Source organism: Mandrillus leucophaeus, unplaced genomic scaffold (genome assembly GCF_000951045.1).
Source record: "Mandrillus leucophaeus isolate KB7577 unplaced genomic scaffold, Mleu.le_1.0 Scaffold2294, whole genome shotgun sequence".
Lineage (NCBI taxonomy): Eukaryota > Metazoa > Chordata > Mammalia > Primates > Cercopithecidae > Mandrillus > Mandrillus leucophaeus.
In genome coordinates, this window is record NW_012102359.1 from 3,705 (window position 1) to 15,753 (window position 12,049).

Below are 12,049 nucleotides of genomic sequence, written 5' to 3' on the forward strand. Positions count from 1 at the left end.
AACCCCGTCTCTACTAAAAATACTAAAAAATTAGCCGGGTGTGGTGGCGGGCGCCTGTAGTCCCAGCTACTCAGGAGGCTGACGCAGGAGAATGGCGTGAACCCGGGAGGCAGAGCTTGCAGTGAGCTGAGATCACACCACCGCACTCCAGCCTGGGGTGGAGTCTCAAAAAAAAAAAAGATTTCGTCAACTGGACTAATAGTTACACTACCCTATCTAACCTGAACATCTTTATGGCGCTTTACTAACCCCTATCAGGACAGAGCTACTCCGTGATAAGTGGAATAAACCAGCATGACAGTTGTATATAAAAATAAATCTTGTCAGGTTTGCATCACATTATAAAGAAACAGAAAAACAAAGTTAAAAATAAATCCGTTCACCAAGTCAGCAAACAAATCATAGAAATTTTTTTTAAGATGCTGACAGATAATCACTTACTTGACTCCAGATCATAAAATGAGTAAAGCTTCTCTGATTCTGAAGGCGTTCCATCCATCTGTGAAGGAAAGGGGAAAAACACCAATGACAATTTCAACTGTTCCAATGTATAAACAAATATGTTTGAGTACCTTTACATATTTAAATGGAAGTCTATGAAAAAGAACATTTTCTATATATTCTTTCTATTCATCATTCTTATTAGACCGAATTAATCAACCACTTTAAAATAAAAATCTAACTTGTATCTTCACTCAACAGTTCAATCTGCAAATGCAAAGCTGTTGTACAAGAAGTTCCCATATTTTTATATTCGTAAAACTCTCTATAAAATTGTATACTGGCCAAGAGTCAGTAAACAATAGGAAAAGGTGGGGCATGGGAGCTCACACCTATAATTTTCCCCAGTACTTTGGGAGGCCAAGGCAGGCAGATTGCTTTAACCCAGAAGTCCAAGGCCAGCCTAGGCAACATGGCAAACCTATGCCTACAAAACATACAGAAATTAGCCAGGCATGGTGGCATGCACCTGTAGTCCCAGCCACTCAGCAGGCTGAGGAGGGAGGATCACTTGAGCCCAGCAGTTCAAGCTTGCAATGAGCTGTGATTATGCTACTATACTCCAGCCTGGGTAACAGACCAAGTCCCTGTCTCAAAAAAGAAAAAAAAAGGGAAGAACAAATTGGGAGCCTACAATAATTTGAGAAAGATATTCACGCTAAAGATGGGTAAAAAAATCTGAAAGGCTTCACCACAGCAGGATTTCACAGAGTTTACTATTTTGCCACTTATGAAAAAGGGCCGAAGAAATCACTTCAATGAATTCTAGGGAAAAAAAGATAAGTACTCTTCCAGTTCATACTAATTATCTATGCATATCTTTCTTGAAGAGGCAAGTAGAAAATGACATACTTGCCCTGTGCATTAGTTCACAATAGCCAAGTTATAACGGCAATGTAACAGAGATTACTGCCATCTCATATCGCAAACAGAATCTCCTCCATCTTTATTCCCACAAGAAGACAGCAGGGCCTTCAAAGAGAGGCTGTGCATTTCTTCACTGCTACGGATTCCGTTATTAACAGGAAAAGAACACATTTTTTTGTCTTAAGACATTCCCTGGAATAATCTACCTTCTACCTTAACATGGGGTTAATTTCAGACTTAAATAGGAGTAACACAGGCATACCTCATTTTCTCATACTTCACTGTATCGTGCTTTTCAGACATTACACTGAAGATTTACATCATCGAGCAAGTCTATCGATGCCATTTTTCTAACAACATGTGCACACTCTGTGTCTATGTGTGACATTTTGGAATTCTCACAGTATTTCAAACTTTTTCTTATTATTATATCTGTTACTGTGACCTGTGATCAGAGATCTTTAATGTTACTACTGTAATTGTTTTGGGGTACCACAAACCATCCCCATATAAGACCACAAACTTAATCAATAAACGCTGTGTGTGTTCTCACTGCTCTGCCGACCGGCTCTTCCCACTGTCTGGCTATTCCCCTATCTCTTCCCTCTCCTCAGGCCTCTGTATTCTCTGACACAACAATACTGAAATTAGGCCGATTAATAACTTTACAATGACCTGTAAGTGAAAGGACGAGTCGCACATTTCTCATTTGAAATCAAAAGCTAGAAATGAGTAAGCTTAGTGAGAAAGAAATACTGAAAGCTGATAATAGACCGTAAGTCAGGCCTCTTGCACCAAACAGCCAAGTTGTCAATACAAGGGAGAGTTCTGAAAGAAAATGAAAAAGCTACTCCCATGAACACATGAGTGATAGGAACCCACGACAGTCTTATTGCTATCTAGAGAAAGTCTGAGTGGCCTGGATGGAAGATCAAAACAGCCACAATATTCCCGCGAGCCAAAGCCTAATCCAGGGGAAAGCCCTAACTTGCTTCAATTCTAGGAAGGCTCAGAGAGGGGAGAAAATTGCAGAAGAAATGCTGGAAATTAGCAGAGGTTGGTTCATAAGGTTTAAGGAAAGAAGCCATCTCCATAACATAAAAGCACAAGGTGGCCAGGTGCCCCATAATCTCAGCACTTTGGGAGGCCAAGGCGGGCAGATCACCTGAGGTTAGGAGCTCAAGACCAGCCTGGCCAACATGGTAAAACCCTGTCTCTACTAAAAGTACAAAAAAACCAGCCTGGCATGGTGGTGGGTGCCTTTAGTCCCAGCTACTCAGGAGACTGAGGCAGGAGAATCACTTGAGCCTAAGAGGTTGCAGTGAGCCAAGATCACGCCACTGCACCCCAGCCTGGGTGACAGAGCAAGACTCCATCTCAAAACATACATACATACTTGCATACATGCATAATCTAAAAAAGTGCAAGGTGAAGCAGCAAGTGCTATATAGAAGCTGCAGCAAATGATCCAGGAGACCTGACAAAAATAACTGAATTTGGCTACACTAAACAACAGATTTTTAATGTAGATGAAACAGTCTTATATTGGAGGATGTCATTTAGGACTTTCATAGCTAGAGAGAATTCGATACCTGGCTTCAAAGAACAAGTGAACTTTTTTTTTTACTGTTATTATACTTTAAGTTCTAGGGTACATGTGCACAACTTACAGGTTTGCTACATATGTATACATGGGCCATGCTGGTGTGCTGCACCCATTAACTCATCATTTACATTAGGTATATCTCCTAATGCTATTCCTCCCCCTTCCCCCGACCCCACGACAGGCCCTGGTGTGTGATGTTCCCCTTCCTGTGTCCAAGTGATCTCACTGTTCAATTCCCACCTATGAGTGAGAACATGCGGTGTTTGGTTTTTTGTCCTTGTGATAGTTTGCTGACAATGATGGTTTCCAGCTGCATCCATGTCCCCATGAAGGACATGAACTCATCCTTTTTATGGCTGCGTAGTATTCCATGGTGTATATGTGCCACATTTTCTTAATCCAGTCTGTCATTGATGGACATTTGGGTTGGTTCCAAGCTTTTGCTATTGTGGACAGTGCCGCAATAAACATACGTGTGCATGTGTCTTTATAGCAGCATGATTTATAATCCTTTGGGTATATACCCAGTAATGGCAAGTGGACTTTTTTTAGGGACTAATGCAGCTGGGGACTTTAGGTTGAAGCCAGGGCTCATTACCATTCCTAAAATGCTAGGGCCCTTACTATTTGTGGTAAATCTACTTCGCCTGTGCTCTACCAATGGAACGGCAAAGCGTAGATGACAGCACATCTGTTACAGCGTGGTTTACTGAATATTTTAAGTCCACTGTTGAGACTTACTGCTCAGTAAAAAAGATTCCCTTTAAAATGTTACTGCTCATTGACAATGCATCTGGTCACCCAATAGCTCTAACAGAGATATTTAAAAACTCAAATGTCGTTTTCATGCCTGCTAACACGACCGTCATGCTGCAGCCCATGAATCAAGGAATCATTTTGACTTTCAAGTCTTATTTTAAAACTGTATTCCATTAGGCTATAGCTGCCACAAATATTGATTCCTCTCATGGATCTGGACAAAGTAAATTTTAAAACCTTCTGTAAATGATTCACAATTCTAAATGCCATTAAGAATATTTGTAAATCATGGGACGTCAAAACATCAACATGAACCAGAGTTCAGAAGAACTTGATTTCAACCTTCGTGGATAACACTGAGGGGTCAAGACTTCAGTAGAGGAAGTAATAGTAGATGTGATGGAAAGAAAAAAGGAACTGAAACAGAGAAAGAAACTGTAGATGTGATGGAAAGAACAAAGGAACTGGAATCAAGATGAAAACCTAAGAAATACCTTTCTACACATGAGTCCTGGGAAAGAATTTATGACTTAAGTCCTCAAAAGCAATTGCAACAAAAACAAAATTGACAAGTGGGACCTAATTAAACTAAAGAGCTCCCACACAGCAAAAAAAAACTTGCAACAGATAAACAGACAACTTATAGAATCAAAGAAAATATTCACAAACTATGCAGCCAACAGAGGTCTAATATCCAGAATCTATAAGGAACTTAAGCAATTCACCAAGTAAAAAACAAACAACCTCATTAAAAAGTGGACAAAGGGCCACGACAGTGGCTCACACCTATATAATCCCAGCACTTTGGGAGGCCAAGGTGGGAGAATTTCTTGAGCCCAGGAATTTAAGACTGGTCTGGGAAACATGATGAAATTTCGTCTTTCCAAAAAAAAAAAGGAAAAAACACAAAAACTAGTTGGGCATGGTGGCGGGCACCTGTGGTCCCAGCTACTGGGAAAGCTGAGGTAGGAGGATTGCTTGAGCCCCAGAGTTTGAGGCTGCAGTGAGCCATGATCACGCCACTGCACTCCAGCCTGGGGCAACAGAGTGAGACCCTGTCTCAAAAAGTAAAAATAAAAAGTGGGCAAAGGACAAGAACAGACACTTCTCAGAAGACGACATACGAGTGGGCAAAGGACATAGGAAATGTGCTCTCCGTTACTAATCATCAGAGAAGTGTAAATCAAAACCACAACGAGACACCATCTCATACCAGTCAGAGTGGCCAGAGTGGCCATTATTAAATCGAAAAATAACACAGGGCCGGGCGCGGTGGCTCACGCCTGTAATCCCAGCACTTTGGGAGGCCGAGACGGGCGGATCACGAGGTCAGGAGATCGAGACCATCCTGGCTCACACGGTGAAACTCCGTCTCTACTAAAAATACAAAAAACTAGCCGGGCAAGGTGGCGGCGCCTGTGGTCCCAGCTACTCGGGAGGCTGAGGCAGGAGAATGACGTGAACCCGGGAGGCGGAGCTTGCAGTGAGCTGAGATCCGGCCACTGCACTCCAGCCTGGGCGACAGAGCGAGACTCCGTCTCAAAAAATAAATAAATAAATAAATAACACAGGCTGGAGGCTGCAGAGAAAAGGGAACACTTGTCAACTGTCCGTGGGAATGTCATCTAATTCAGCTGCTGTGGAAAGCAGTTTGGAGATTTCTCAGAGAGTTACCATTCAACTCAGCAATCCCATTATTGGGTATATATCCAAAGGAAAATACGTCACTCTACCAAAAAGATGCATGTACTCATACGTTCATCACAGTGCTTTTCACAATAGCAAAGGCATGGAATCAATCTAGGTGCCCATTAACAGTAAAATGGATAAAGAAAATGTGATACATAAACACTATGAAATATTATGCAACCATTAAAAAGAGTGAAGTCATGTCTTTTGGAGCAACATGAATGCAGTTGGAGGGCATTATCCTAAGTGAATTAACATAGAAACAGAAAACCAAATACCACAGGTTTTCACTTGTAACTGAGAGCTAAATATTGGGTGGACATGGACACAAAGATGGGAATAACAGACACTGGGGGATGCAAGGGGCAGGTAAGGAGCAGGAAGTGGGCAAGGGATGAAAAGCTAGCTACGGGTACCATGCTCACTACCTCAGTGATGGCATCCATCATACCCCAAACCTCAGCATCATGCAATACACCCATGCAACAAATGTGCACATGTACCCCTGAATCTAAAACAGAAGCTAAAACGTTTTGTAAAACAGAGAGAAGTAGAACCTGAAGAAGTAACTGATTTTCTGCAACCTCATGATGAAACTTGAAAAGATGAGGAGTTGCTTCTTATGAATGAACAAAGAAAGTGGTTTCTTGAGATGGAACCTACTCCTGGTAATGATGCTGCGAGGCATCATATGTTACAGTCAAATCATTTGCAAAAGGAAGAAGCAATCAAGGCGGCAAATTCGACTGTTGTCTTATTTTAAGAAATTGCCACAGCCACCCCAAACTTCAGCAACCACCACCTGATCAGTCAGCAGCCATCAACATCCACCAGCGAAAAAATGATGATGCACTGAAGGCTTTAACGATCCTTCGCACTTTTAGAAATGTATTTTTTAATTAAGGTATGTACACTGTTTCTGTTGGCATAATGCTATTGCACACTTAATAGACTACAGTGTAATGTCCACATAACTTTTATATTTACTGGGAAGCCAAAAAATTTGTGAGACTCATTTTATTGCAATATTTGCTTTATTGTGGTGGTCTGAAACTGAACCTGCAACATCTCTGAGGTATACCTGAAAATGCAACTGCATATGCTCATTTAATCAAAACCCAGCTATATTTCATGAGTTTTATACTCACAAGTTTGAAGACAACTCTGCCAAGAAGCCGAACGGAGTCTGGAGGGTATCTGGGTTTGCAGCTTTTAAGGCATTTGCATTCCCTTTTGTGGTCCGGCCAAGCTTTTTTCTATTAAGACAAGAGTGGGGAGAACATAGGTGACCTAAAATTTAACTTTCATTTATACTGCTTTTGAACATCGAGAGTCATGAACATTAAATTTTAATAGTCAAAATGTAACTGCACAATAGAAAATAAAAGCAATATTCTAAATCTGAAAATAATCCAGGATGAGTCTTTGCCAAGTATGCAATTACTATGCAAGGACATTAAAAGCTTCAGCTTCACCTCTGTGCTTTCATTTGTCCCCTGGTTATTACCTGGCTAGTGGAGCCCAAAGAAAGAGCCATTCTAGCTTACTTAATAATGTATAAGATGGTCTTTGAACTGATTGAACAGGATTCAACAATAGTCATTTTGAATACAAAAAGAAAATGTCACTCCAAATTAGAAAATAAAACACATGGTTCAGAAGACTCAAAACAGGGATGACAGCCTTCTGAATTTCTGTGATGCTACAGAAATATCAGGAGGGCTAACATACCCCCAAATATAAAACCTCTTTGTTTTAAAAGCAACATAAAAAGAGTTGTTCGCTAAAATCATGACATGTCCAGTTTGTCCTGGATGTGTCTAGGTTTGTATCTATGTCCTGGCTTAAATATTAATAGTGCCCCTTTTCACTCTGAAAAGTTCTGGTTTTCATGACAAATGATACGGTCACCTAAGCCATGATCCTAGCCGTGTGCTGGTCTGGCTAAAGAGACCACTGAGTCAGTTGCCAGTGTACGGATGAACGGACTGAAGGGAAGGACACTATCCCTGAGCCTTGGATCAGAAAAGCCATGGCTGTTTTCACACAGAATCACTTTCATATGGAAATAAAATCCAGGTCCTCTAATATGTAGCCCTGGTGAGAAGCAGCAGCCTCAATCAAATGTCTCTCACGTTATATTCTGAAAACTGGAATTTCCATTACTGAAATGCCTGATACCCCTACTCATTCTTATTTCAAAAATTAGAAATCTGCTCCCCAATTTCTGGGTCTATAAAATCCTCCTTAAAGGGACTGCGGTCACTTCCACCTGCAGTAGAAACATACAGCACAACCAAAAGTTTCAAGAGCTGCAGCTACTTCAAAACTGTGACTCAGGTTCCATGTCAAGCCAGTATTTTGCTCAGAACGACTATCCATGTCAACTTGCTGGGTGACAGCTTGGTCTGTCTTCTATTTCTTAGCAACCCAAATGGTGGAGACATTGTTTCTAACAGGTGTATCACTCCTTCCATCAATGCTACTCACGGTTGCCTCACTTCCTCTGTGACAACCCTCTCAATGTGCTGTTCGTAACTTTTGTTTTGGTATTTACACTTCACTCACTTCTAAACAAGACTGAGCTGAATCAAAGTAAAGATGTGTATGAACTAAGACTGCAAAACCAGAAACAGAAAATATTAAAATTATGGAAGGAGGAAAAAGGAAAGCACGCTAGCATCTACTTAGCATTCTACAAGGTACTAGACACATGACTAAGCAAGTAACAAAGCACGTTTCATTTGATTTTCATAATAATCTAAATGGTAGGTATTATCCCTCTATTAGAGATAAAGAAAGGCTCAAAAGCTGATATCTAACTATCAGACTGCCTAAATATAAAGAGAGTAAAAATTCTTAGCATGCTAAACATGAGAGCTGAATAATTTGTGCATTACATTTGAGTGTTTGTACATTTATTTGAGTTGCCTCACAAGCAAGGCAAAAAAGAAGGCATGATGGTTTATGTAATTCGCAACTGACAGAAAGTAAAAACAAATAGTTTCACCAAGATTCAATCACAGGAGGGATTTATTCCAAGAATGGTAATCAACACACTGAACAATGTCCTTAACAACAGTTCACAACTATAATGGCCTTTCATATGACTCTTAATATCAGTACTCACTGAAAAGCATAATATTAAAAGACAACTCAGTGAAACAACAAGCTTCTGTTGATCAGGGGGCTAGTCCCGGACTAGCAATTAGCAACTACCAATATGTGTTAAGAGGCCTAAAATATATATGGTACAATTGTCAAGTAAGTTTTAAAAACACAGTATCATGTTGACCCTACTTAGAGATTCAAAATATACTTAGCATCCTAAAAGTTCTAAATGCACTAAAGAAATGTGTATAAATTATTTAACATGGTTTCCCATGCTTGTTATTGTCACTCTTTAGGAAGTTAGGTTGGTATTCACTGACTCAGATATACCTCTATATATATATATATTTTTTTTTTTTTTTTCACCCGGTCTTTGCATGTGAGTGGGTTAAGCTAACAAATTTACATTCATTTGCGCTCACAAGAAACAAGAGTGTGGACTTTTTTGGTTTTTCACTGATAGAAGGGAGAATCATAAGTTTGGCGGAAGTTTTCCTTTGATTCTAGAAGCTGAGAAACCTGTCAGATGCTCTCCTGGACACAGTGTGTAGGCAGGAACAGATAACACAGTACCAATGGGTCTATCAGAAAGTACCTTAGGCTCTGTTCAAATGCCTCTGTCCAGCTGAACAGGGCTCGCACTCAGCAAAACAAGGCAGAGATAATTTGAGGCAAAAGAGCTTAAGAGCAGATTTTAATCAATGCTCATTTTAGCTACAAGAGATTAGCCATAACCCCTCTGTTAAAACCTAATTGAGCAGCTCAGCCTCCTGACAGCTTACCAGGGTGAAATAACTACAAAATGTACACCAGATAAAAAACAACTCATCAGTTAGATGACAACGTTTGGAATTAAACATCCAAATTTTGGGAAATTCCTGTTAAAACTACTTTAGGTCCTTAACATAATTGATATTGAGCTCTTATTTCTCAACAATAACTAGAAACTAGACAAAATGTTTCTTAAACTTATTCCTAGATCATTGCCTGAAAATATACTCATTTTCTCATTTGCTTCAGCAAAAATATGTTCATTATTTCCATCTAAAAGCCAAATCAGATCATTTAGGTATAAATAGAGAAAGCAATCATACCACTTAAAATTGGTCTGTAATATGGTACCACGTATCAGCCCATTCCTTTTCTTTCTATAACATTAACTGCTAAAATTTATCATTCAGCTTCACCTATCATATCTTACCATAAGGGTTACAAATAGAAGCATTCCACAGAAAAGGCTTACAAAGAAATCTTTTCATGCAGCCCCTTTTGACTTTGAAGCAAAACGTGACAATCATACAAAAATAAAAGGCATTATCTTCACTCAACAAACTAACCTTGGTCAAGACCTCAGTGACACATTTGTCATATATATTTGCCAATTTCTCAAAAGACAACCTTCGTGATTTACATTTTTTCCTATTTTCTTACACTACTTCCAATACAGGATATAATTAAGATTTTGCTGATAACATTGGCTGTTGTATTTTCTGTTATCATAACTGAAAATTAACAATGATGTACAATAAGCATAAATTGGCTTGAGAGACAAAGGAAATTGAAATATTGCATTAAGAAGCAAAAACAAAAGGAGACAAGAGTTTTATGAAAAAAAAAAGTAAATGACATCTATAACACAATTCTTTCAGTGCATGCATGACTCAAAAAACAACTTCAGAATGTATACATTTTCATAATGTATTTTATAGTATTTATAACAGTTCACAACATAAACTAATTAACCACATCAATAGTTCTCAATGGGAGTGACGCCTATCTTGAGGGTTGTTTGAGAAATTTATGGGGGTATTTTTATTTGTCACAATGTTTACGGAAAATTACAGGCACTTAATGAGCAGGAACCAAAGGAGCCAGATGTTCTGTGTAGGACAGTCCTACAAAATTAAGAATTATCCAAATCCAATGCAACTTTTTTTTTTTTAATTTTTATTTTTTTGAGACGGAGTCTCGCTCTGTTGCCCAGGCTGGAGTGCAGTGGCCGGATTTCAGCTCACTGCAAGCTTCGCCTCCCGGGTTCTCGCCATTCTCCTGCCTCTGTCTCCCGAGAAGCTGGGACTACAGGTGCCCACCACCGCCCCTGGCTAGTTTTTTTGGATTTTTAGTGGAGACAGGGTTTCACCGTGTTAGCCGGGATGGTCTCGATCTCCTGACCTGGTGATCCACCCGCCTCGGCCTCCCAAAGTGCTGGGATGACAGGCGTGAGCCACCACGCCCAGCTCCAACGCAACTTTTAAGTGTCCTACCAAATTCTATGAAGGTGGAACACTCGTTTATAATTGTCTTAGCCTAGAACTAAATCTCCTTTTACATTTAAAAACAAAGAGCTTGTTTTTACATAATCCTAACAGCACTGAATTTTCTAGGTAAATCAAAGGAAGACTGTATTTTAAGAATTTTACCTAAATTACTCAATTAAAGTCATATCACTGAAGGCAATACCACTTAGAATATGTGAATTACCAATACAGCACGCCTTCTGACCCGCATCTCTACTTCCCTTCTCACAGTGACTCTATGTATAGGTGCAAATATGTGACTAATGATGTCTTCCAGTCTAATCATACCTCAGCATTTACATACTAAAATACATATTATTTTATCATAGGTTTTAATTTTCTTTTTCCTTATATTCCAATTTTGGCACTATATTAATGTTTTGAAAATATGTAACTAGATACATTGCATTACCTGTATAATTTCAAGACAGTAGAGAGGGCAATAAAAATATTTCTCATACAAACGGGAGTTGGGTCTGAAAAGAGCCGAGAAGCCCACATCTGGAACAATGCTACAGTTATACATGCCACACACATACACAAGAATGTATTTTTAAATACAGAGCCTAAGACCCACCCTAGGGATTCTGACAGTACCCATGTAGATGTGTATAAGAGACAATGTATTTTTAAATACAGAGCCTAAGACCCACCCTAGGGATTCTGACAGTACCCATGAGAGAGAATCAAGCGTCCCACTGCAGGGCTGCTATGGTTTCAACGTGTACCTCAAAGTTCATGTGCTGGAAACTAATTCCCAGTGCAACATGTTGAGAGGTGGGGTCTTTCAGAACCTCAGCGCTCATGAACAGATTTAATGTCACTATTGCAACAGTGGGTTTGTCATAAAAGCCAGTCCGGCCCTTTCTTGTTCCCTCTTGGGAGCCTGCTGCTGTCACGTGATACCTTCCGCCATGTTAGGATGCAGCAAGAAGGTCCTTACAGATATAATTCTTCAATCTTGGACTTCCCAGCCTCCAGAAACACTAGCCAAATAAACTTCTATTGTTTATAAATTACCCAGTCTTTGGGGCTCTGTTAACAGCAGCACAAAAACAGATCAAGACAAGGGCATTCCATGAGTAGCTAAAGTTGAAAAACCACTGAGCTAAACTAAATCACAAAGGAGGTCATATATACTAAATAGATGAAACAAAATACAATTCTGTAATTATCATTGAACTATTGCTCTACAGAAATAAATATTTTATAATATTAA

At 39.6% G+C, this 12,049-nt stretch overlaps 1 protein-coding gene across 2 annotated transcripts in view; it reads right to left on the bottom strand.

The window, feature by feature from the left end:
- The window catches only part of LOC105540858 (histone-lysine N-methyltransferase SMYD3-like), a 29,153-nt gene that overhangs the window by 3,285 nt on the left and 13,819 nt on the right, over window positions 1-12,049 (bottom strand). For both annotated transcript variants that reach the window (XM_011981606.1, XM_011981605.1), the window contains exons 3-4: window positions 6,571-6,678; window positions 442-499 (exon numbers count right to left, since the gene is read on the bottom strand). In XM_011981606.1, coding sequence (XP_011836996.1) covers window positions 442-499; window positions 6,571-6,678 — 166 coding nt within the window. The remainder of the gene's footprint in view (window positions 1-441; window positions 500-6,570; window positions 6,679-12,049) is intronic.